General features: G+C 43.8%; 1 protein-coding gene across 1 annotated transcript in view; it reads left to right on the top strand.

Moving 5' to 3' along the window:
• ITGA9 (integrin subunit alpha 9) overlaps positions 1 to 24,806 on the top strand; it is a 329,022-nt gene that overhangs the window by 254,816 nt on the left and 49,400 nt on the right. The window contains exons 19-23 of the mRNA XM_049766467.1: positions 6,974 to 7,060; positions 8,561 to 8,640; positions 12,226 to 12,315; positions 15,054 to 15,162; positions 20,474 to 20,581. Coding sequence (XP_049622424.1) covers positions 6,974 to 7,060; positions 8,561 to 8,640; positions 12,226 to 12,315; positions 15,054 to 15,162; positions 20,474 to 20,581 — 474 coding nt within the window. The remainder of the gene's footprint in view (positions 1 to 6,973; positions 7,061 to 8,560; positions 8,641 to 12,225; positions 12,316 to 15,053; positions 15,163 to 20,473; positions 20,582 to 24,806) is intronic.

The raw sequence follows: 24,806 nt of genomic DNA, 5'->3' as shown, positions 1-24,806 counted from the left end.
CTTTAAAAAAAAACTAAGAATAGGTCATTTACCTCTGTTGAAGGAAGGAAAACTTGTATGAAACCAAATACTTCTTGAAGCTAGAAGCTTCTTAACTTTTAGAGGGCAAGCTTGCTGGACTTTTCATGTCAGGCTTTGGGGTTTGGACTCACTGATTTAAATTTATTTGTTTTGATCCTAAAGTGGGTGAGGCCACTTCTCAAGGGATGCTGTACTACAACCCAAGGAAGTAGTAGTAGCCTGAAGTTCCAGTTGGGGAAGAGGGGGGAGTCTCTTTCTGTTTGTTCACTTAAAGACAATAAATACTTACTATGCCTATGCAAAAAAAAAAGAAAAAAAGAACTTACCACACCAGTCCCCCCCTTCCTTTTCTTTTTAATTTTTGTTTTGTTTTGTTTTTTCTTTTTCTCTTTCTTTCCTTCTTTTAAATTTATATTCATAGATTTTAGATGGGGAATCCTCCCCACTTTTTTTCTTTTTCTTTTCAACATACTATAGAACTTGAATCATCTTGTTCTGCCTCATAAATTGAGAAAAAGAAAACATGGATGGTATCAGGGGCAAGCAGTCTCACAAACACTGATTGGAAATTAAAAATGATCAGACCTAAATACCCAACCCAAAGTCAACCACAATAGAATCAAGAGACCCAAACAACAAGAAGCTATACACAAAAGAGACCTGTTATAGAGACTGCTGTTATACCAGCAGTCCAGGGCTAAGAGTGGACGTACTTCTGGGAATATTGCATGCTGGGAATAGGGGTGGACGGTGGTCAACACTGGTGGTGAAAATTGCCCCAATTTACTGTCACTATGTATGTTAAACATAACTGTGAAAGGCTTGTAATTCACATTGGTCTCAATAAAAATTGTTTTTAAAAAATACAATGCAGGGGCCGGGCGGTGGCGCTGGAGGTAAGGTGCCTGCCTTACCTGCGCTAGCCTAGGAGACGGACCGCGGTTCGATCCCCCGGCGTCCCATATGGTCCCCCAAGCCAGGAGCGACTTCTGAGCGCATAGCCAGGAGTAACCCCTGAGCGTTACCGGGTGTGGCCCAAAAACCAAAAAAAAAAAAAAAAAAAAAAAAATACAATGCATAAAGTAGATTTCAGGGAGGTACAGAGGGAAATACATTTTCTCTGAAAGGGTAGTTGACCAAGTTGGTCTGAGAACCTTGGTTTTAGGTTCTCAAGTTCATATACTTGTGGTCTTACAGCTGACCATCTACAGCATATTGGGAATTGATTTTATTTCCTCTTAATTTTGGGAAAATAAAAAGATTGGCTCTAAATATGATTGATGTCACGTGACAAGGAAGGACAGCCTATGCAAGTCATTTCTAATCTGGTTTTTAAAGTGCATTATTATTGATGATCATGCTTAGACTTTGAGAGCAAGAGTAAGGAGGTCTGTTCAGGATAAGTCCCCCCATCTCTACTGGAAGGATTGTCTGCTTTATTTAAACCACACTTTCCAGAACCTGATTTCCGGCACTATATATGGGTCCCAAGCACTGCTAAGAGTGACTCCTGAACACAGAGATAGGAATGACCCCTGATGCTGCCAAATGTGAACACACACACACACACACACACACACACACACACACACTTTTTTTTTCAATAAATCACCTGCACCTGCACTCTCCTTTGCTTCAAAAGAGGATTTTGCTTTACCAGTGAGAGCTTCCTCTGGTTCCAACATTTGTTCTGACCATTGTTCCTTTTCAAGATTGGAAAAATACCAACCTGGAATGGAGATTGAAAGTTAAGAAAAAAACATGCAAAGCTAAAGAGATTGTAGGAGCCTGGGGTGTATGTGCAATGCCCAATGCTTCATTGCTAGCACTGCAGGCACCCCATTACCACTGTCAGGTATAGTCCTGGAAATCCCAGAAGACTGGGCCAGAATAGCACTGGTCCAACCTTTGGACCAGTTGGCCCAGAATTATTGTCAGTGGCCCCATCCCCTTTAGTGCTGCTTGGCCCCTCCCACACTACCTCAACCCACTCACCACACACTGAAAAGGAACTTGTTTTCCAATGGTTGCTTTGTCACATTGATCCTTCAAGGCTGTCTCCCTGGACCTTTCAGTTGCCAACATTTTTCTAAAAAGTCATCAATGAAAGACCACCATTTTACCATATATATTTGGCACTAGTATCAGCCCCATGTTCCTGCTTCCATCAAGGTGCATGATCCATCAGGCCTGTCTTTCCCACCTGTTTTAGTGGATTCTTTGGAAACAGAAGGAAGAGAAGGTTGTCTATTTCTTGTTTGGAACTCCCAATTCCAGCCCCTCCCCTTATCTAGTCTGTCATTTTATTTTTAACAGATCACTACATGTGGTTCTGGGTCAAGGTCTAGTGTTTTTTTTGCGGAAGTCTGAACTCAGGGTATTTGATATTTGAAGTCTAATTGAATGCCCCTAAGCGGTGCTTGGTGTGGACCATGTGGAACCCAGGATAAGATCAGGGCTTCACATGTTAACACATGCTGTGTACTCCCCATCTTTTGGCCTATTCTTAGTTTGCCAATTGAGAAGCACTACCAAGTAAAATCATTGCCTTATATTCCAGTTTCCTTCTTGTAAAATGCATATGAAATAAGAACCACTCCATGGAGTTGCCTAGCCTATGAACCATTATTGAAAGGGGCAGTCTGGACGCTTTGTCTTAATAACAATTTACTTTGCAGGCCAGCACACCTCTGACAACTGATATGACTGTTTTATAAGTGAGAAAAATGGAGGCATCTAGAAAGAAGAGTTCATTTACCTGGAGATTTAAAACAGTGGCATCCTGAGCCAGACAAAGTTCATGTGCTTCCTATAATTGTCATCCCATGTACTGTGGTTCTTAGGTAGGAACTTTCTGGGCCCTGTCTGTAGAGTTCCCCTCCAGGAGGCCTATTTTCCTAGTGATATTCCGGCTGACTCATCATTGAATGATGCTAGTGAAGAATTTCCTCGAAAGAAACTCCTCTTGGGCTGGAATCATAGTATAGTCAGAAGGGCAATTTGCCTTGTCCATGAATGACAAGGGTTTGATACCCAGAATTCCCCAATTACCTTCAGGAGAATTCCTGAGTGCAGAGCCAGGAGTAACCCCTGAACATAGGCAGTTGTGAGCTCCCAAACCTAAATAAATATATAAAATTCAGAAAGCTATTTTGGTTCCTTATTTAAAAAAAAGACTAAATAAACTTCTCATAACTCATTGGTTTAAGTGATTGGAAACTCCTATTCACTCTAACTCCTCAGTTAAGTAGGAACTTAAGGATAATGTGCTTCCAAAATGTACCTGAATTTTCTATGGACAGAGTGAATACAGAGACCACTCTTACCAGCTTACACGGTTTGCCCTAGAAATGCTAAGAAGGAAAGGGCTAGGGAACATCGATGGACATAAAACTATCTGCCAGATAGCCAAGCATGGAGGTGTGAGGACCTGTTGCACTTGCATATACCTGATGAGTGTCCAAATCGAGGAAACCAAACATCAGACTTACCCTGTTGGATGGACTGTGTAGACTTGCTACTCCCTCAGAAAGAACGCTGCCTTGGTGGTCAAAGAAAGCTCCACTCCCCATGAATCCAAAATTCTTGAGCAGTTGAAAGGAAGAAGTCCCGAAGACCAGGGGAGGCTCAGTAACCTCATTATCAGATTCTTCCTGCCAAACTCCACACGTTGCAACAGGCTGGAGCTCAGCTCCCCTAGCCCAGCTCCTTGGACTGGGACACAGAGGTCTGTCTGGAAAACAGGTGGACTTTGCCAAGGCAAGCATCTTCCGTGCCAAGCAGACCAGCAAGTTAGTTGCTTCTTGCAGTCCCTCCATCTGAATCCCTAACAAGCCAGCCTTTTTGTGTATTAAGTACAAACTCCAGAGGTCCTCTGAGTGCCAGACCCAGAGATTGTACCAGTCAAAGATGCATTTTGTCAATGGCTTCTAAATACATGCATGGATGTGTTCCTAAATGTGAGAATAAGGAAGCATGTTGTAGAAAATTGAGAAATTTCACACTGAGTTACACTTGAGCTGTCAGGAATATGCCTAATTGATAGCATTTTATGATACTGGAGGGATGTCCTCAAGAATCCAAAGGAAAGGGTAGTAAGGAAAACGTCTTTTTGAGGAATTGTTTTAAATAGGATCCAAATTTTAGGGTAACACATAAATTTAAGGAGCCAGAGCAATAGTACAGGGTACTATTTGCCTTGCTTGTATCCACCCTGGTTGGATCCTGAGCACAGAACCTGGAGGAAGCCCTGAACATTGTCACTTATAGACCCAAAATAAAAAGTAAATAAATTTAATTTTTGATTGGCATTTTCCTGAAAAACCATGTTATTTTGCATCAAATGGCTCTGGTAATCATAAAGATCTCAGATCTTATATTGATCTAAATATCATAATTATCTAAATATCTTAGATCCCAGTCAAAAGTTTTATTGGCATCTTTAAGATAGCAGGACATTAATTTCTGAAACAAAAAAAAAAAAATCCAGAGAGCCAATTTTGGGATGTGACTATTGCTTCTCCAGCATGAAGTGGCATTCTTTGCTTCATGTTCTGATCTTTTTTTTTTCAGTACAGACACATGGAATACATTTTTCTTGTGACCTCTTTTATATCCTTGTCTTCTGAATATTCCTAAAATATTAATATCCAGGAGTTAATTATTTTTATTTTAAATTATTATTTTAAATTATTATCTAGACAGTGGTTTAGGTAACATGGTTACACTATTGTTTAGATTTGTGACATTGATGTAAAAGAAAAAAAAGTGATTGCGTCTCACCACCACCACCAAAGTAATAATTTTGACCTCTTCAACTGTTGACCCATCTTCTCTACCACTGGCTCTAGTGGTTGGCACAGTTTTCTAGTGTTACGTTGATTTCATTGATTTCATGGAAGCCTACTTCCTTTTCAGGGAGATCTTGGTTTCACTCTCTTGTCGATTTACACTGTATTTATTTTGGATAAGCATGCCAGGACTGTGGCTTAGTGGCAGAGCACATGCCTTAAATGTGGAAAGTTCAGTCCCAACCATGTAAAAATGTGTGGTAAAAAAAATCATTAATTACCAGATAAATTAACTAATTAAGTGGACTACCTACACTCTGGCAATAAGGGACAAAGGACAAGCAGTTTATTCATGAGTCCTTGTTCCAGTTATCAGAGATCTCAAATAATAAGCCTGGGAATGGAGAGATGGCACAAGGGCTACGATGCATGTCTTGCTTGTGACCAACTGATGAGGGCCCCCAGAGCTTACAAACTGCAGCTTGCTCTCTTAGCACCTGAACATTCCTCTTGCTCCCTGCCCCCTCTTGCCTCAGAGCAAATGCCCTGCACTTTCCAGGGACACTCAATCAATGCCAGTACTTTGTGTATAAAGAACAGATCCAAGGCCAGATCCCCACAAGAACCTGAGGTGGGGCGTCTCTTGTGCAGGTGATTTATTGTGAAGGGTTCTTAGAAGCAGAGGTTGATAAGAGTAGAGTGCAGCAAAGAAGATTGGAGACTCGACTGTTCCATGGTCTCACCCTGAGGCAAAAGTATGGACTATTGTGCCCATATCATAGTAGATGCCAGAATGCATGCGGAAAGAAGGGAACATGCCTCCCTCAAGCAAAAGGCTTCCCATTCTTCTGGGTACTGTAAGACCTATTGAAAAAGGGGTTCTGGGTGGGTCAGCTACACTTTTCCCATAGGATGTTCTAGTATCTATCTCCCCACAGATTCTGAGGGGTTCCCTTTCTCTCATAACCCTAGGAATAGAATGAAAGCTTTGGTCAAGCAGCTTCATAGGCTCTGGGATAGTCAGGCTGGTGCTTCTGAGCCACAAAAGAGGCCTCTGCAGCATCCCATCTGTAGCACCAGCCCTGGAACCCATGAATTATGCCTCTTTCCAGCAGGTGGCTGGGTTTTTACTTTTGTCCCCCCTCATTTCCACCAAGACCCAACCAGAGGACTGAATTTTTCATTTGAGTGTATGCAATGTAAGAGGCACTTAGAATGCTGCAAGACGTTCTGGTTACCATGACACTTTTGAGCTCTTGGGCGTGAACAAAATAAGTAAAGTAATTCAGCAGCTCTTCAGTAATCAAAAACACTCGAGCTCAAACTAAGGATCCTCAGGCTTCCCTTAAGTTTTAGATTAAATTTTTAAAGCCACAGTCATATTTTTTTTTCTCTTGCAGGCATCATTTGTTATTTCTGTTTTGGGTATGTTTGATGCTGTTTGTTTTTAGGGTCACATCTGGCAGTGCTCAGGACTTACTTCTGGTTCCATACTAAGGGGTTATTCCTGACAGTTCTTGGCAGACTATATGTGGTACCAGAGATCTAACTGGGGTAGCCCTCATGCAGGGCCAGCACCTAAACCCTTATATTATCTCTCCACCCCAGATATTCTTAATAGTATATAGAATTTTATTTTATTTTTTGCTTTTTGGGCCACACCTGGTGACACTAAGGATTACTCCTGACTATGCACTCAGAAATCGCTCTTGGCTTGGGGAAGCATATGGGATGTCGGGGAATCGAACCACAGTCCATCCTAGCTTAGCCATATGCAAGGCAAACATCCTACTGCTTGTGCCACCACTCCAGCCCTTAATTATAGAATTTTTAATAAAATATATTTTGAGTATTCATGACTTTTCCCAAATGAAATCTGCAGTAAAAATTTTTCTGTTCCATCTGTCAAACTGGAATTGTTAGTTTAAGCTGAGTTGTCGGTCAGGGCTATTGAAAGACAGAATCTTTCAAACTGCAGTCCATGTGATTCTTTTGGCCACCATTGTATTTTTGACTATGTTCATTATCCCTCAAAGTGCAGGACTAGAGAGGGAAAGGTGACAAGTTGTCAACAGAAGTGTCTCTTTGTCCCCTGGGCCCATGCTCACACATCTGTCTTCCTGCAACTGGCCCATCTGTTGATGCTTTTTATTTTCTTTCAGGAGGAAATGGGCATTTCCTGTGAACTGCTGGAATCGGACTTCCTCAAGTGCAGTGTGGGATTTCCTTTCATGCGGTCCAAGTCAAAGGTAAGGGGCAGAAAAGAAGTAGTGCCCTTTCCCACCAGTCTCTGACTCCAGCTGCTGCCTCTGAACATTTCCTCCACAGTCCCATTTCCCAAGGCAGCTGAGACGACAAGCAGAGTCTTCCCCCAGGAGCTAATGTCCCCATGATGGGCAGGGGTATGTGTGTGTGTGTGTGTGTGTGTGTGTGTGTGTGTGTGTGTGTGTGTGTGTCTTTCTCCTTGATCTACATGGCTTACCCACTGGGAGACTCGCCTGGGCTGAGCTTTGCACTTTGGCAAACAGCATCTAGTTGGCCTTCTTAAAATGCCTTTATTTTATTTTTGAGCCATTCCCTGCCACTTTGTATCCCTAAGATAACATGGGAGAAAATGTGCTTCTGGGCTAGGAGCCCGCAGTCCTGACTCTGTCACTCTCCTAAGCACTCACACTTTCCTTAAGAGACCTCTTAAAATTTTCAAGCATTAAGAATTGCATTGCCCTTCATTGTTTTTTAAAGTAGAAGAAATGTGTCACTTTGCTATTTATAGAGTCAAATTTTCTCAACCCAAATGATAATGTGGGGGATATTCAGACATTCATGGAATATTCTATATGGAATATATCGTTATAAGGACCTGCAGACATACACATAATATGTGATTTAGAGAGGTAAAGCTAGAATGTAAAATACCAGGTCTGTATTTTACCTGTTTTGAGGAAAATAAATCTTTTGTCTGCCTCACCCATCCCTATACATATGCATATACATGCAACAAAAACAGACAAAGCATACTCCTTCTCTCCTGCCTGTGTCATAGAATCATTCCTATGTCAGATCCATGACTCCAAACTCTAGTGGCTCTGGCACTGTTATTCCTTAGCTGCCTAGTAGATCCAGGATTCCTGGGACAAAGCATCCAACAGAATCTAATGTTGCATGGTTCTCGAGGTATTTATTTATTTGTATAACAACTGTCTTTCTATGCAAAGTGTTCCACAATGCCCACATGTGGTCAAAAATTGAAGTTTCCTATTAAACAGAGAGCCAAGCAGTGCTGAAGGGATGACTCAAAGGACTGTACATGGAAAGTCTTTGCATGTAGGATCCTTGGGTCCAATTCCCAAAACCAATGGTCCCCAGAGCCACGCTGGGTGTGATGCCCAAAGCCAAAAAATGAGAGTAAATCAGTACAGATGTAGATAGTTCAAATTGTGGACTACACAGATATAGAGAAGCAAGAAAGAAGTGTGAGTAGAATTCAAAACATCCTGGCTTAAGAAACAGTGCATCCCTTCCTAAAGGGAATAGCACTTGCTGAAAAGTACAGTGTGAACTGGTGTGTGAGATCAGGGTGTATTGTTCTTGTTCAAGCTCTGTCTTTGGTGTGAAAATGGGAAGGGCATGCTGCAAAATAGTGATTGTCTTGCACCAGAGCCTCTAGAGGGCATCAAGTGCAGCTCAAAGCAAACTGGGTTTAAATTTCAAGACTTTCTAATGCCAGTCACCACTTTCTCTTCCCCTAGTATGACTTCAGTGTGATTTTTGATACAAGTCACCTGTCTGGGGAAGAGGATGTTCTCAGCTTCATCATTATGGCTCAGAGGTAAGGGCAATTTCTTCAGTGGTAAAATATGAATGCAGCAGGAAGGTTGTACCCTGATTATGCCCCTCCAGTACCTATGAGATTCTGCAGGAAGACACAGTTCTTCAATGACAAAGCCCCAAATTGCAGGGTAGAATTGACTCTCATAGGGATGGTGGTTGTCCAGTTGTGCTTGTGTGAGTGCCAAGCTGGGAAGAACTGGGATGACTGACTCCAGGTCAGAAACCATGGCGTCATCTATTCAGAGGTCAAGGGATAATCTAGTCAGAGGTCAAGAGGTCATTTTACCAGAAGTCAAAGAATCTAGTCAGTCACGGAGCATCTAGTCAGAAGTCAAATAACTTGTCAAACTGTCATCTTGTCAAGAGGTTAAGGGGTAAGATAGATAGGGGTCAGTTAGTCAGAATTTAAGGAATCTAGTCAAGCCAAGAAATCATCTAGTTGAGTAAGATCAAGGATCTCCTAGTCAGAGGTCCTAGAGTCATCTCCTCAGATTCCTAGTTTCACATCTCAGGAGAGACAGGCTCTGAGAGATGCTGGTTTCAGTGCTACCAAGTGGCATGTGACTGGCAGCTGCGATAGAGTCAAGTTGAACCATATTCCTCAGGCAGGGGTGCCACTGGACATGTTTGAAGAACAGGTACAGTGTCACAGCTTTCTGGTACAGAGGAAGGAATTGTTAATGTTAAGAAGAAGAAGCAGGTGCCCACTGGAAACTTAAAGACCTCTTTCTCCTTCCATTTCTTGCATCCACAGAAAATTTCTGCCTGGTTGGGCAGAGCCATCCCTGGACTGATTTTTCAACATCCAGCACAGCTGGATGCACAGCTGGGTAGGACATGGTATCTAGAGGAGGAAATTTCTACTGACCACCACACACACACAGACACACACACACACAGACACACACACACACACACACACACACACACCAGCAGAGTAAGAAGAGTCAGGGGGCAGGGAATGTGAGACTGATGACTTCCTCTCTCTTAGCCTCCATGTGGGAGACCACAGAAATCACCGGGGTCACCCCACAGAGCTCTCAGATCTGGGAGAGATCTGGACATGGGGATTACCACAAAGATGCATGAAGTGGTTTTAATGAACCTCTTTCATTGCTTCCCTTCCTTTATCATGGACATGGTAGTGATTTCCACTCAGTAAATATCTGTTGTGCGATTGTTTTGTTTTGCTTTTTACTATACACTGTGCTAAGTGCCTCACAGCTACATATATAATGTACACACATCTGCCTGCATGTCTATAAACACAAGTAATTTATGTATGTATGCATATATAACCTTAAGGGCTGTCCATACATCTATATTTGTGTGTACAGGTGCTGTGAATGTTATGTATATCTTACACATCTGTATGCACAATGTATAAATGTAGGTGCAGAGACAAGTACAAATGCCATTATGCACAAGTCTTCACTCTTTATGCAGCTTTATACATACATATGGCAAATCTGTCGCACAAGATAATGGCAATAGCTTACTAGAATCACGAATATCATCTAGGGGCATGGTATTACTGTATAGCATTAGGGAAAGTGTAGGCTTGAAGTTTATACAATTAAGTGTTAGGACCATCTAGCTCTCCAAATCCCAAGCATTAAGGAAACTGTACTGTCTGCTTAGCACAGGCTATTTTAGGAACTTCTTTCTTGCCAGCCTTGGGTGAAAATGGGGTCTTACTGTCCCAAGCTACATGCAAAGCATTTGACACCCTGCAGTGACAGAGCGATCCTTAAAGCTCCTTATCTTGAAAGCCACAGTTAAAATATCCTCAATGCCTTTCTTCCTCTCACCACCCTTTGAAGCTCTCTTGCCCACTTGTGGATTCCAGAGGGCATAAAGCTGAAACCGAACAGTTTCTCAAGAGCCCTCCTCTCGGCAGTTCTCCTGGGACCGCAGCCCAGGTCACGTGCACCAGCATGCATGGAAGCCTTTTGATGTTTGTCCTCTTTATCACAGCTTCTCACCCCAGCTCCGTCTGGCCAGTCACCCTGTTGACAAATGACAGTTATGCTGGGCTGCCAGCGGCCACAGGTGGCTGGACACATGGCGAAGGTCAAGGGGTCCTTCCATGGGGAAGGGATTACTCAGACAAGGCAGGATGCTGGAGGGGTGGGTAATGGGGGTGACATCCTTTCCAGGTGGGATCTCCTCAGTCTGCTCCTGCAGTGATGCCCCTGGGAAAAGAAGGGCAAGAATGTCAGGCCCTCTGGGTACCTACTTCTGCAAATGGGGGGCCTCTGAGTGCTGGGAATCAACCCTTGGGTGAAGAGATAAAGAGTCAGGGGTGGGGGTAGGAGAAGAGTCCAGGCACTGTTTCAGGCAAGGAAGAAGAGGAGAGGGATGTGGGGAAAACAAGGGAGCAGGAACCCTGGCCTCTTGGGAAAAGGGGTGATTGCAAGCAATTGCGGGGAGTCCTGTGCCAGTCCCCAAGACCCCTCTTTCATCCCGGAAGCATAAACATAGCTTTCATGGGAATCCCAGGGTCACCCTGGTATTGAACCAGTTGTCCCCGCACTTCGGGTGATGGGACGGTTCCGCCTAGAAATTTACTGAAGCAGTGAAGAGATCAAGTTCTTCTCCTACCCCCTTGTGTTTTGCCTCTCCCTTTTATCCCACCCCCTAAAATCTGGTCTCCCAAGCGCTAAAGAAGGCCTAGGTTTTGGGAGGCAGATGGCTTGTGGGGCTGTTGGGAATGTCCCCTGTCCTTGACACAAGGTGATGTGACACAAGGTGGCGTGTTGCTCTTTTCCAAGGGAAGCAGATCCCTGCTGCTGGAGTTGACCTCAGGACTCAACGTCACACTGAGACATGCTCCAGTGTACTCTTGGCACCAGGATCATGGTAGCAGACTGAGTACCAAAACACAGTACCACGCAGCAGTGTCAGCACTTTTATAGGAACCTCCCCAGAAGGCCCAAGTGATGGGGCCACGCTTCCTCCAAGGGGTGTGGACAAGCTGGCTCTGGAGGGAATGCTCTAGGTCTCCTTCCAAGCTTGGGCTGGGGTCAGAGGCAGGGGGGTGGGGGGTACAGAACATGTCTGCACCCATCCCTGCTGGTCTGGATTCATGAGGCAGAAATTATGGAAGCAGTGACAGCTACCAGAGCCGCTCTTGGACCCCTGTGTGCACCCCTTCACCATAGCAGACCGTTTCCTGCCCTGCTGCTCTGCCTGAAGCACAGGGATGGTTCTAGGAAGTCACTTACACTCCTTGAAACTGCTCACAGGAGCAGGGTTAAAGGCATCTCCCCAGCCTTAGCCAGGAATACTGCGGTGCACTCTTCTCTGCCTTTAAGAGTGCCCATTGAGTCAAGCCCAGTTGCTGTAGCACGTCCATCCTTAAAGGAAGAAGCCCCTTCCTGCTCACTTCCCACCCCTTCCTGGAATTCCCAGGGGTCACCTCTCTGGGACATGATTGTGAGTGGCAGCACTCTCAGGGACCATCATTGGGGCCACAGAGCACCCGCAGCAGGACTGACTCCAGGGCCCATGTCCCAAACCCCGGGCAGCTGAGTGCAGAGCAGCCCCCAGCACTGACCCTGTTGGACTCTCTTTTCCCTAGTGGCAATGTGGAGCGGCCGGAGTCCCTGCAGGACAACGTGCTCACGCTGTCGGTGCCATTAATGCATGAAGTGGATACATCCCTTTCGGGGTGAGTAGCCTTTCTGGGCCACCCACACACAGACAGAGGGGCCCATGGTGAGAAGCTATGATGTGGTGTGAAGTCTGGTCTGTGTGTGTGTGTGTGCAGATGGGAGACAGAGGGGTGCCCTTGCACCGCCCCACCCCCAGGTCTCAGAGGCAGCATCCTTGCCTCTCCAGGTTTGGACCTGTCTCCCAGTCTGTGCAACACCAGAAATTTGATTACGCGTTTAAGTCCCATAACCTCTCTGGACATCCCATGTGCCTTTATAGGCATGCGTGTCCCAGTATCCACCCCTCCAGCAGCATCGTGATTCGAAGGATTAGAAGCTCTGTGCAGAGCTTCTGGCTTCCAGCTAGACATGTCCCAGGCCCTGGTCACAGCCAGCTGTATCTCCTCAGGCCTGACTGGTGCTCAGGAAGGCTCACCTTCTCATCTGGCTTTGCACGTTTCCTTTCACCACTTCTACAAGGGTCACGTTGATGGTGGTCTAGAACCAGCTAAGGAAGGATTCCCCAGGAGCCTGTCACCCATTCACCTGAGCTGAGTTCAGGGTCAGTCAGTGCCTACAGTGCTGGAGAGCAGGGGTGCCCTCTGCAGGAACCCAAGAAAGACAACCTGGCTTAGTTTTGCAGGCAGAGGCCAGGCTTGGGAAAATGAGAATCCATATTTATTGTATTTTTTACTCTCTTATCTTTTAAATCAGGGCTCCTGCCTTTTTCATAGAATGCTGGGACACGGGTTACTTTCTTTTACCACATATTCCCACATTTTTCTATAAAACTAAGAAGAAAGAATCTAAGAAAGGCTGAGGGCCAGGGGCCAAGTGGCCTCAGATGCATTGGCAGGGAAATAAATAAGGACAGACTAAATATCCAAGCCAAACTTTAACAATCTAAACTCAAAGGGGCCTCTTACACTGGCAGGCCAGGGGGCAAAAGGTGCAGGATGCAATCTGGGGGTCATTGGTGGGAGGTTGACACTGGTGGTAGGAAGGGCCCTGACTCGTTGTATATCTGAAATTCAACTATGAAGGACTCTGTAGCTCATCAAAATGGTTTCAATAAAATAAAATTAGAAAAAAGAAAATGAGGATCCAGTTCCTATTTCCAGGCATGAGAAAACATATACCCCATAGGTAGGAGAAAAAGGGGATTTGCAGCAAGTTTAGATCAAAGAAGGAATCCTTGAACCTTGGCCTCAGAGGGAAACGGAACTTTCTGAAGGTTCAAAGTTTTCCCTTCTTCAGTTCTCAAGGGCTTCTGGGTCCAGGCATTAGCTCCAAGTGGAGAGAGGCTAATCCTTTGCAGAAGGAGCCATCCCTAGAGAACCTGCTCTCTCTCTCTCTCCAGTGCCAGGAGAGAACCTTGAGATGTGAGGAATTGCTGGAATACATTTGCATGTATTTGCCTCTGTTCCCAGCTCTATTTTTAACCTTTAACTCGACTTACTTGTCTCATCGGAGGCACAGTGAGAATAGACCCGGTCCTTCAGGATGAAAAGAAAAACCCTTGATCAGGTAGAGGGGCCCAGGAGATCTTTGCGTGAAGAATTAACAGCCCCCTAGTTCTCAGCACAACAAAGCTTAGCTCTGCTCTGCTCAGGAGCAGACGTAGGTCAAGTTTAAACAAATGAGCATTGGCCAGTTGTTAATGCTTGGGACTCACAACTCTGCTCCAGTGAGTTGCTTTGTCCAACAAGCAAGGAATTGTTGGCCATGAAGACCCTGTACCAAAACTCTTATGTTATCATACTTGGGCAAGGGAACAAGTTCTAAAATTATTGTTTATCTGGGATGTAAGTGAGCCAAGACTTTGTCTCCTGTTTGGGGGTTTCCACACAGACAATGTTGAAAGCTCCAGTTTTTAATCACCTTTTTCCTAGCCACTGGTTGAAATCAGAAGACAAATACTCTCATTGAGTGGGTCCAATTTTTTTGTTTTTTGTTTTGGGCCCACACCCAGATGTGCTCAGGGCTTACTCTGGACTACTGAGCTAAGGGATCACGCCTGGCAATACTCGGGGGAACCACATGGGTGCCAGATATCTAACTCGGATGGGCTGCATGCAAAGGAATACCTTACCCACTTCTTGAATTCTCTCCAGCACCATGGATTCAACTTTTAACTTTTAAATGTGTCATGTTTTCTGATAACCTGGAAATTTTAATTGTTTCTAATTAGTCACAGAGAGACATTATTACTATGTATGCCAAATGCTATCATCTATTTCTACTAATTTTCTAGAAGCTTGCCATTCTTGTCTTTCAAGCTTGTCTTTCTCGATCTTTCTCGATTTTTTCAAAGGACAAAACAAAACATGTATGTTTAATCAGTTAAAAACAAAAATAAGATCAACTCTCCTTCCTCATATATTAACTTGACTAGATATCTGTGTAGAAAGAACCGGCCAGTGATGCCCATTTACAGGCAAAAGAAGACACAGAAAGAAGGGGAGTGGGGCCAGAACAATAATACAGTGAGTAGGGCATTTGCCTTGCACATGACAGGTCCAGATTAAATCCTAAAATGGTCCCCCAGGCCTGCCAGGAGTGACCCCTGGACATAGAACAAGGAGTAAGTCCTGAGTACTAGTTGGGTGTAGCCCAAAAACAAAAGGGAAGAAAGAAAGGAGACCTTTCAGAGGAGTCACTAGAGGGAACTGGGGTCTGGAATTTACATGATAATGGCAATCTTGGGACAGTGCTAGACGTTTCTAAAAAAATATTTCTTGCTTTCTTCTCTCAGCATCATCTCTCCCACCTCCTTTGTGTATGGCGAGTCTGTGGATGTATCCAACTTCATTCTGCTGGAGGATCTGGAGTGTCATTTCCAGCCTCTAAACATCACTCTCCAGGTATCTCTCCTTCCTCAGACGCTTCCTTTATCATTGGGGTCCAACAGAAGATTCAGGATGGGTCTGCTTCTCAGAGTAACTCAAGGATACATGTTCCAGGAGAATCTTCCCCCTACCTGGTTTGCTGCGAGGAAGGTCACACGGTAGCTCATTCCTCATTCTTTGGCCACAAAGAGAACTACTTCCCCACTGGATAGAACCCCTTTGCTTTGCATGCTTGAAGAGAGAACTGCTAAGGAGCATCAGCTTTCCCTCTGAAGGTGTCTGGATATGGGGTTAGGGGGTAGCCTAGCTGATTCCTGACCCACAGTGCCCTGAAGGCTCCAAGGCCCCCTTTCTGTTCTTCTAAAACTTCACTTTATGGACAGGGAAGCCTAGAAGATTTGCCATACCCCCGTTTGTGAAAACTCAGCCACGAGCCTTTCAGTGAGGGTACAGTCTTTCAGAAGCACGGTAACCAGAGTGGAGTAGTATGAGGGGGGGACACCAGCCTCCAAGAGGGACATTGCTGCTCCTTCACACAAGGCAGCTGCTTCTACAGCTGTGAGCACAGACCAGGGACTGCAAGTCTTGTCTGTGCAGACCCAACAGTCACCTGACCCAACTAACACCAACAATTTGTTAGCATTATGGGATGCACCAAAAGCCATGGGCAAGGCAGAAGCAAAACTGAACTTTTAGGCACAAACATTTGAACTCTGTGTCATTTTCACATGTCGTGAAATGTTATTTCTCTTGGAACTTTTTCAAGATCCAGCTGTTCGCTTGCAGCCTGTGTGGAGAGTTAGGTAGCAGGCCTAAACGCCATGGTTGGCCAGCTCTGGGCTGCAGGATCAAGTCTCAGGCTTCACTGTCCACCATGAGAATCTGTTCATGGAACTAGAGAGTGGTCATCATTGTCCAGTGATACTGCTCAAGGAACTCTTGCTGGCACTTTCCAGCCCCTATGGGCAAGGCATGCAGGAGTGACTAGAACTGGAGAAAGGGATTTGGAACTAGAATCTCAGGAGTTTACTTCACCCCCCTTTATGACCCAGCACCTAGCCAGGTATTGGAAAAAAGATGGAGAGGAGGTGGCCACCCCACTCCTGTGCCTCATAATTTGCACCTCATTCCTCTCGAAGCACCAGGGTTCCCCACACCTCCAATCCATCTTCCCAGGCCAGAGTTGTTGCTAGGACCCAATGGTTGCTATTTCCTTTCTCTGTGGCTACAAGTGTGCCATAAGGATGGCAAAGACTGACAAGAGGAAAGGAAAGGGAATGAGGCTGCTAAACCTCAGTGGGTGTCTCCCCCTCTTCAAAGTATTCCCTCAAGCCAGAGACCTCCAGGAAAATTAAGGAAGCAAGAGTTCCCAGTTCCAAGAGCTGTGTCTCTCCCTAAGTCAGCTTCAGCTACCATCCCGTGCTCTCCGTGTCCCAAAAGGGAAAGTTGGGGTTTGACCCTTTCCAAACTTTCTGGGAGGCCTTGCCATGATGTAGACCTCTGTGTTTCTGGTCACTTCTCAGAAAAAAATAAGGATGGTTTTCTCCACGACTTTGTAACTGGACAGAAAACAGCAAACTCAAACAAGTCCTTCATTTCCAATTATCCTTGAATTTTATTAGCTTTGTTTGTTAGTTTGGGGCTCATACCCAGCTGTGCTTATGGATCACTCTTGATGGATTCAGGGCCCTATAGTGTGCTTCAAATTAAAACTGAGTGAACAGCATGCAAGACAAGTGCTGTACTGTCCCTCTGGCCCCTCATCCCCTAAATTTAATTACTTGCCCATTCCTTTAGTCCTTCAGCTGTCTTATAATATAACAAATAGTCAAGAGAATTATTGATTAGAATTTGAGTTCACATGAATACGGGCAAAGGATTGGGAAGGAGAGAGTTGGGCATTGGTGGTAGAAATGTTGCACTAGTGAAGGGGGTATTCTATTTTACAATTAAAACCCAACTACAAACATATTTGTAATCATGGTGCTTAAATAAAGATATTTATTCAGAAGGAAGAGGGAATAGGTGTTGAGAGAAGATAAGTGAAGAGCAGATCTACAAAAGATGTGAAAATGTTCTTACTGGCTTCTAAAACAGGGAAGGAAATGGGGGGGGGGTTGTCATGTGACTGAGTGACATTTCTCTAAAAGCCTTTTTATAGGGGAGCTTCCACTTTGGTGTTCAGGAAGGGTCTCACATCTGACCCTGTAAAGGATGCAGGCCAGAGACCTGGGGAGGCCCCAGGAATGAGTGATTTGCGTGACCCTCAGATAAACTCCTTGATTGCCCCTTGCCTGAGGAAGTACCAGTATTCAGTAAAGGATTAGGAGAGCCAACAGAGTCGGAAAGATGAGTAAATAGAGTGTGTCTCTGATTAGAAGAAGAGCCTGCTGTGTTAGCAGAGCTGACAGTTTATGTGGGAAAACTCTGATTGCTCACTTTGAGGGACAATTTACCATTATCCTGATCCTCCTAGGTTGGTGGTGATTAGGACAAGGATGGAAAGAGTGGGGAATGGGGCCCCCAAAATGCCTTTGCCTCATTTTGGCCATGTGCAAAATCCTTATTCAGTCTTTTAAAGGTTATTATTCAGCAAGCTGCATAATTGAAGACTGCAGTGCAAATGTAAGCAGAAACACTAGGCTTTGGGCCTGGTATTTCCATTTCATCTAGTGACTTAACAAAGGCAGAATAATTTGTTGACCATTGACAGAAGTTTTTTTGTGTATAAAGTGGAGTACATTTCCTCACTTGATAAAAGGATGAAGGAAAAACATGCAGATGTTTCCGAAACAATTGCACACTACCAAATGTAAAGACATTGGTTCAAAACAAAATGGACATGGTACTATACAAGCTCTCATGCATCTGGCTCGATGAATGAAATAAAAATCATTGTCTTTCCTTCCCTCTGCTTAAACATTCATTAGGGTTTCTCAGACATGGTGGGGGCCTCTTTTCAGTCCTAGATGACCCCCTCTTACTTTAAATCTATTATTTCCATTGATTCCTTCCTTCCTTCCTTCCTTGTTTTTAAGGCTGTGCTGTGTTGTTTTTGCTGAATTTTGTTCTTTTGGAATCAAGAGTTGGCAATAACTACTCACCCACACTATCATTTTTTGTCTGTTCTTGAAGCTGAACTGAATATTGTGAGAAGTGAAGACATGAATTTTTAGGAAAGAGTAGGTTGGAGCTAGTTTCTCATATGCCTAGGGTGAAGACCTGATGACATTCCCAGCCAATCTCCTGTTCCTGTCTTTCTGGGGTGTTTTTTTTTTTTTTTTTTCATAAACCCAGAGATTGAGTGCCTGGATCCTCTCTTTTATCCTCAAGTCAATGAAGTTTTTCAATTCATCCTCTTTCTTATTCCTATACAACTTTCTTCCTACTCTGAGTTTCAGGAGTATGGCTTCACAGCTGTGTGTGTGTTGTGTGTGTGTGTGTGTGTGTCTGTGTGTGTATGTGTATCTTATAATGTCCACCATAGTTCTTGTGCCAATCACTAGATTGGCACTCAAATACATCCCCTCTGTCCATACCTCCTCCCCCATCTTTCTTTTCCCTCAGCAACCTCCATAACTTTCTCCAAATCTAAGAGTTATTTTGGTTGTGAATTTTATTGTCATCACATTTACATACCTTCAAATTCACCCATTTAAACAACCATCTAATTCAATGATTTTTAGTATGTTTACAGAATTGTGCAATCCTCACCAAGATCTAATTTTAGGACTTTTTTTCATCACCCTAAAATGAAACTTCCATTAGTGGTCATTCCTTGTAATAGTTTCCTATGGCTGCTGCACCAACAAATTAGTGGCCACAGACACCACAGATTTCTTCTCTTACAGTTCTAGAGACAAAATACAAAAGGTCTCTCAAGGGACTAAAACCAAAGTCCCCTGTGTGTTGGGGCAACAGAGGAAAATGCATTCTTTTCCCTTTCCAGCTTCTAGAAACTCCCTGAATTCTCTGGCTCCCAGCCCCTTTTCTTCCCCAAAGCCAGTTATGGCTGGCTCAGTTATTCTTCAAAGTGCATCTCTCTGATTTCATTTTCCTTTGGTTACAGTGTACTCCATGAATTATCCAGGGTATTCTCTTCATTTAAAGCCAGTGACTTGGTGACTTAATCCCACCTGCAATCTTTGTTCCCCTTATAGTGTCACACCATCAAAGGTTCCCTGGATCAATATTGGACAGCCTTACAAGGCCACTCTTTCGTGTACCCTCTACTAGTTCGTGCCACACACCCCTAGCTCTACTGATCTTTCTGACTCTACACTTCTCCCCATCTTCCTATTCACCTCTGCATTCCATTTCTTCCTGGAATTCCTCCTGTTCAGCCTCTGTTTCATCTCCTTTCTCTTTGTGGCTACCATCATTTCTCTCTTCTCTAGAAAAATAATTGATTGCTGAATACAAAAAATAGTATTATGAGAGAGGAATAAGTGTTTTCTTTTTGTGATACTTGGGTTTGAACTCAAAGCCTCAAACATGCAAAGCATATGTTCTATTAATGAGACAAAGCTTTAGAATCCAATGTAGATATTCTCTCTTTTCTAAGAGATATATGCATGTCATTCATATTAGTCGAAGATTATGAAGAAACCCTATCAGGAGATATGGTGAAACAGTCCTTTTTATAGGTGAGATCACTCATTTTGGGGCAACCCACTTTGTCTTTGAGAATCTTAGTTACATCAAACTGCAGAAGAAATGGAGATTAAAACAGATCAATGTTTTTTACAACATAATTGCTGAAGTGGCAATTATGGCACTTCCAGAAATGTAGATACCAATGCATATTGGCATCTTCCAGAATGTATCAGAAATAGAAATCCTTCAACAGCCCCTTAGCCCCAGCATCCTTTGTTGCTTCAGAAAATTTGGGCATGACCCTCCCTCGGTTAATGTCCTAGCCAGCCCCAATGGTTATTCTTATATATTCCTACATTTGAAAACAACTGGACAAGATTATGTCTGAATTCTCACCAAAGAGCATTGTCAGGAACAATCCCCAAGCACAGAGCCAGGAACAGTCCCTGAGCACAACTAGATGTGGCCCATAAACCAAAATCCTAAATACACAGGAAATAAAATAAATCCCCTCCTAGCATAGTAACCTGCAAGTTAAAATAAAGGTATTTGCAAGTAAGTATATTTTGTAGCAAGATAGTTATTTCAATGAATTTCTCCCCCCCCCTTTTCTGTAGGGTTTCATTTTAAACCATGATCTTTTTGTTCCCATATGAACTTTTTGTTCTATGTGAGGAACAGAGCATGCATGTGACATGATGTGAAAATCTCTGTCTCTGAACTTCCTCAGGTCTATAACACTGGACCCAGCACTCTCCCTGGCTCTTCTGTCATCATCACTCTCCCCAACCGACTGTCTCCTGGTGGTGCAGAGATGTTTCATGTCCAGGAGATGGTGGTGAGTACTTGGGTTTTCTTGCTGTTGCTTTGGGGCTAGAGCTAGTGCATTTTGTATTCAAACCAAAGGCGCAAAGTTGGATTCATTCAAATCTCTGAGAGCCAGCAGACCTGCACCCTGTGAATTTCTACTCTGAAGCAGTATGTTCAGTGATATCAGAAGACCTCTTGAGAGGAGGGAAGATTTAATAATAAACCTGACTATAAGGTTTGTGATGGGTTGGTAGTTTCTGGCTCTGGGAACCTGTGGACAAGCAATAGCTTGAAACTCAAGAGCAGCCAGACCTACAGCATCTGTCCTCAGGCTGGAGACTCAGAGTTGGTATGTGGTGGTGATGCTGATGGTTTTGCCATGGTGTCCTCTCGGCTCATGTGGACTGGACATCTCGATGATGTAAGATGTTGAATGTAGTTCACCCCTCCTTAGTTGCCTGCCGAGTTATTTCGCCCTTCGTGATATTCCACCTTTGAACCATGAACTGCCTGTGTCTGTGAGTTCTGCCAAAATAGCAACAGAAAAGCCCATGTGCTCTGTACCCATAGTTGGAACTAAGTCTAAGGTTACCAAATTCTGTGCACTCCTGTCTACTTTCTTTCATATTATTAATCGTCCTGACCACTCCACTTTTCCTCAGTGTCTAGGAGTATTCTGATCATTGGGCATACTCTAAGAGTAAGCACATAAATATCCGTACTGTTGTAGAGAGAATTTCCCGCCCCCCATAGACAGAATTATTTATTGCCCCCAAACAGGAAATTTAAGTCACTCAGATTCTGGAAGTACCTTAGAACCAACCACACCACTTTTTCTCTTTATTAATCATCAGACCAAGGGAAAATCACTGGAAAGGACTTGAAAGCTCATTTATAAATAGCGGGTGGGCCTGGAAGGCATTCCAAGTGGTTTTCCTGAAGATTTGAGAACTACTTGATTGTTAGTCGAGCTGAATGAACCCTCAAAAACCCGACTGATGTGAGCTGGCTCCATTCTGTTCTCTGAGTTCTTAGAAATAGACTAGTTGGATTTTTAAGACTATATTTAAAATTTTCATCCAGTCTGAAACAGAATTCTCAAAGATGGCCAAGCCTTCCATGGGCGAAGATTTGCCTATGATCAGAGGCCTGTGATATTTTCACGGCACAGAAGCCCAGATTCCTAGGCACATCTCATTTAACCAGTAGTGGGGTGCTATCCCTTATGAACAAGTAATCCCTGAGACCAGAGAGGTGGGCATATGAAGCCAAAGAGGGAAAGATGCACTAAGTCAGCCAACAACCCCACCAGCACACATCTTGCCCTGAAGCCTGGAGCACAGGCCTTTGCCACTCTGCTAAATTACAACCCCCCACCCACTTTGCCCTCCCCATACCCTGCCCTTGCCCAGTGAGCCAGAGTGCTCCCTGGATCACACATGACTCATGAAGCTTGTGGGATTCTTCTCTTTGGTTTCCTGGGACACAGATGACACAGGCCTCTCACAGACACAGGCCACTCAAACTCATACAGAGTTTGAGTGACAGTATGATGCAAGTCAGTATTCTACATCAGGAAAAACAACTATTTTCTGGATGACATTATGACATTCTAGAAGTTGATGACATTTCTCCTCCACCCCAATCCTGGTTGCCATCCCAGCTTTGGGCAGACTCCTTGGCAGCCAGGCATGCTATCTGGCTCCACAACCAACCGAAATATCGAAGCAGCCACAGGCAATCTGTCCCCACCCACCCCCAACACTCCCAAAGCACTCTCTCATTATTTCCCTCCCTTTAATGTTGCCATTAATAGCTGACTATACTGCCCATAGACCTCATTGTGCTGAATGTTGGTCACATGATGTTGACCCTGGTCCATTGCCCTACTCATGACACAATCTTCCCACCGCTGGTTTAGAACTTGTTCTCTGGTCTTTAGGGGGCCCAAAAAGGATGGACTTGCCCAAGGGTTTCCTCAGAGTCCCTGGTGTTCTATCAAAGGGTCTTGGTCATATTGTCCCTTTCCTTTTCCTTTTGTATTCTGTCTATGGTTGTGATGACCAGGGTCTTGTCCATGCTTGACTATTGTCCCTGAGGTTGCACCCTGAGCACTCTACTCTTTCTCATAGCCTCAAAGCTCTCTAGGTCTTACATTTCATAGTTGTGGGGCCACATCTTTCAGGTGTGGTGTTACTAACCAGTGGACTTGGGCATCCAAGAGCTTTGGAGATTTCTTCTCACCACAAAAACATTTTGGGTAACATGGAAGGAATTACTTCTGGGCCTAATGAATTGTTACCATGCTCTACTTCTGGCCATAGAACCATGGATCTTCTTTCCTGACTAGAGTCCTGAGCCCTCCTCCTGGCTTGTATTTAGATTAGCAAGGACAACGTGGTGATTGTCTTAGGAGAAATTGTCTCTTTCTACTGCTCCACACACATGGGTTCAGTGCTGAGCCCCTATAAGACACACTTAATATCCCACAAGATAGCAGAAATGTGGACCAGCTTCCATTAGAAAGCCAAGTTGGAATCACTGTGAAAATAACAGAATTGATAGCAAGGCAAGAATGTCAGGCTTATCTGGGTCATCTGAAATGAAATGAGTTGGTCTAACAAATTTTGTTTATTATGTTTTTTCTATGTTGCAAACATGAGCAGTGCCAGTACTTCTTACCTACCAGGTGTGGAAAAGGGGAAGGCATCACCTAACTCTGCAGAAAGTCGCCCTCTGCAGGAAATAATGGAAACACCATCACAGTCTCTGCTAGCAGAGGCGAGCTCAGGCATGGTTTAGAGGTGACAAGGCTCCCCTGGGGAAGAGTAGAAAATGCCTCCTGCTTCTGGGGTTTCTAGACAGGACTTAGTGGATGGCGCACTACCAGAAAAGATAAAGAAAATATTCTATTTGCATGGAATAGTCACTAGTTTCAGTAGAGAAAGAAGCTGGTTCTCCATTCTGTCTTCCTAGTTCTTTCTTTAAGAATGTATTTATTGGAGCCAGAGAGATAGTACAAGTACATTTGCTTTGCATATTGATGACCTGGGTTCAATTCACAGTACCACATATGTTTCCCTGAGCACCATCAGGAATGATTCCTAATGAGCAAAGAATCAGGAGTAAGCCCTGAGAGCAACCCGGGGTGTCCCTCCCCATTAAAAAAAAAAAGAAAAAATAGGAAAAAAAAGAATTAAAGAAGTAGAGTGGTAATGAGGGGTGAATTTTCCAAGGAGATGCATCAGCAACTTTGCCATAGAGCGCCATTATGATATAAATATAGTCATTTATATTACTATCCATTCAATTATTTCAAGTTGTTGCAAGACTAGCATCTTTTTTTATTTTTTTATTTTTAATTATGAGAACAAAGATGCAAAGAAAGAGGACAAGGTAAAGTTACAGTGGAAGGACAATCACCCATAAACAAAATTCTCAGAAGTCCCCTTGCTGATATCTTAACTTTGAACTTTCAGCCAAAGAACATTAAGATAAATAAAACAAAACCCATGTACAATTACTTTGTCCCTCAAGTCCCCAGATTGCAATATACCATAATATTTCTTAGCAGCACACAAAGCAATGTAAATTTATAAAACTTATGTAACTCCTTAAACATTAAAGGCATAGCATTTTTTTACATTTCCATGCATGTGCACATTAGTTTAAGTTAACCTCAAAAGTTTAAGTGGGTTTTTTTTCCAAGGATTAGAGTCAAAGGAGCACGGTAAAAGTGGTGTTAGAGTGGCAATTATTGTTTGCATAGGCTTACCAAAACATGAGGGATATGAAAAGGAAAAACGTTGGCCTAAATACAAGGAGATCCTACCCCTGAAGTTTCCTGACATAAGACCAACTCTAGGCTCCAGGCAAGCTAGTTTGTCCAATCCAAGACGTTGTCTGTAGTGCCAACACACTTTTATTTTTCACACAGTCTCTGTTGTTGGTATCATGTTTCTGAATTAAAGATCCTGGAATCTGCATATCCTACATTGAAGTCAGGATGTGGAACGTCCTCCAGTTCACCTCACAATTAAAGGGCAATGCAGAGAGCCCTGTCCTGTAAGCAGGTCGTTGATGTTCTTAACTCTTCTCAGTGTTAAGGGAAGTCTCTTTTGAGCAGGTCAATGTCAGAGCAGCAGTAGGGTCTTCCCTGGTAGAAGATTGCTTCCAGGTGATGTTATAGATGAACTTGGACGTTTTGTGGATGGCTTTCCTGGTTCAGGGGTGAATGAAGAATGCCCATTCTT

This window comes from Suncus etruscus, chromosome 20 (assembly GCF_024139225.1).
Source record: "Suncus etruscus isolate mSunEtr1 chromosome 20, mSunEtr1.pri.cur, whole genome shotgun sequence".
In the NCBI taxonomy this organism is placed as follows: domain Eukaryota; kingdom Metazoa; phylum Chordata; class Mammalia; order Eulipotyphla; family Soricidae; genus Suncus; species Suncus etruscus.
The sequence above is the reverse complement of the archived record's forward strand: the minus strand, read 5'-3'. Positions and strand labels throughout refer to the sequence as shown.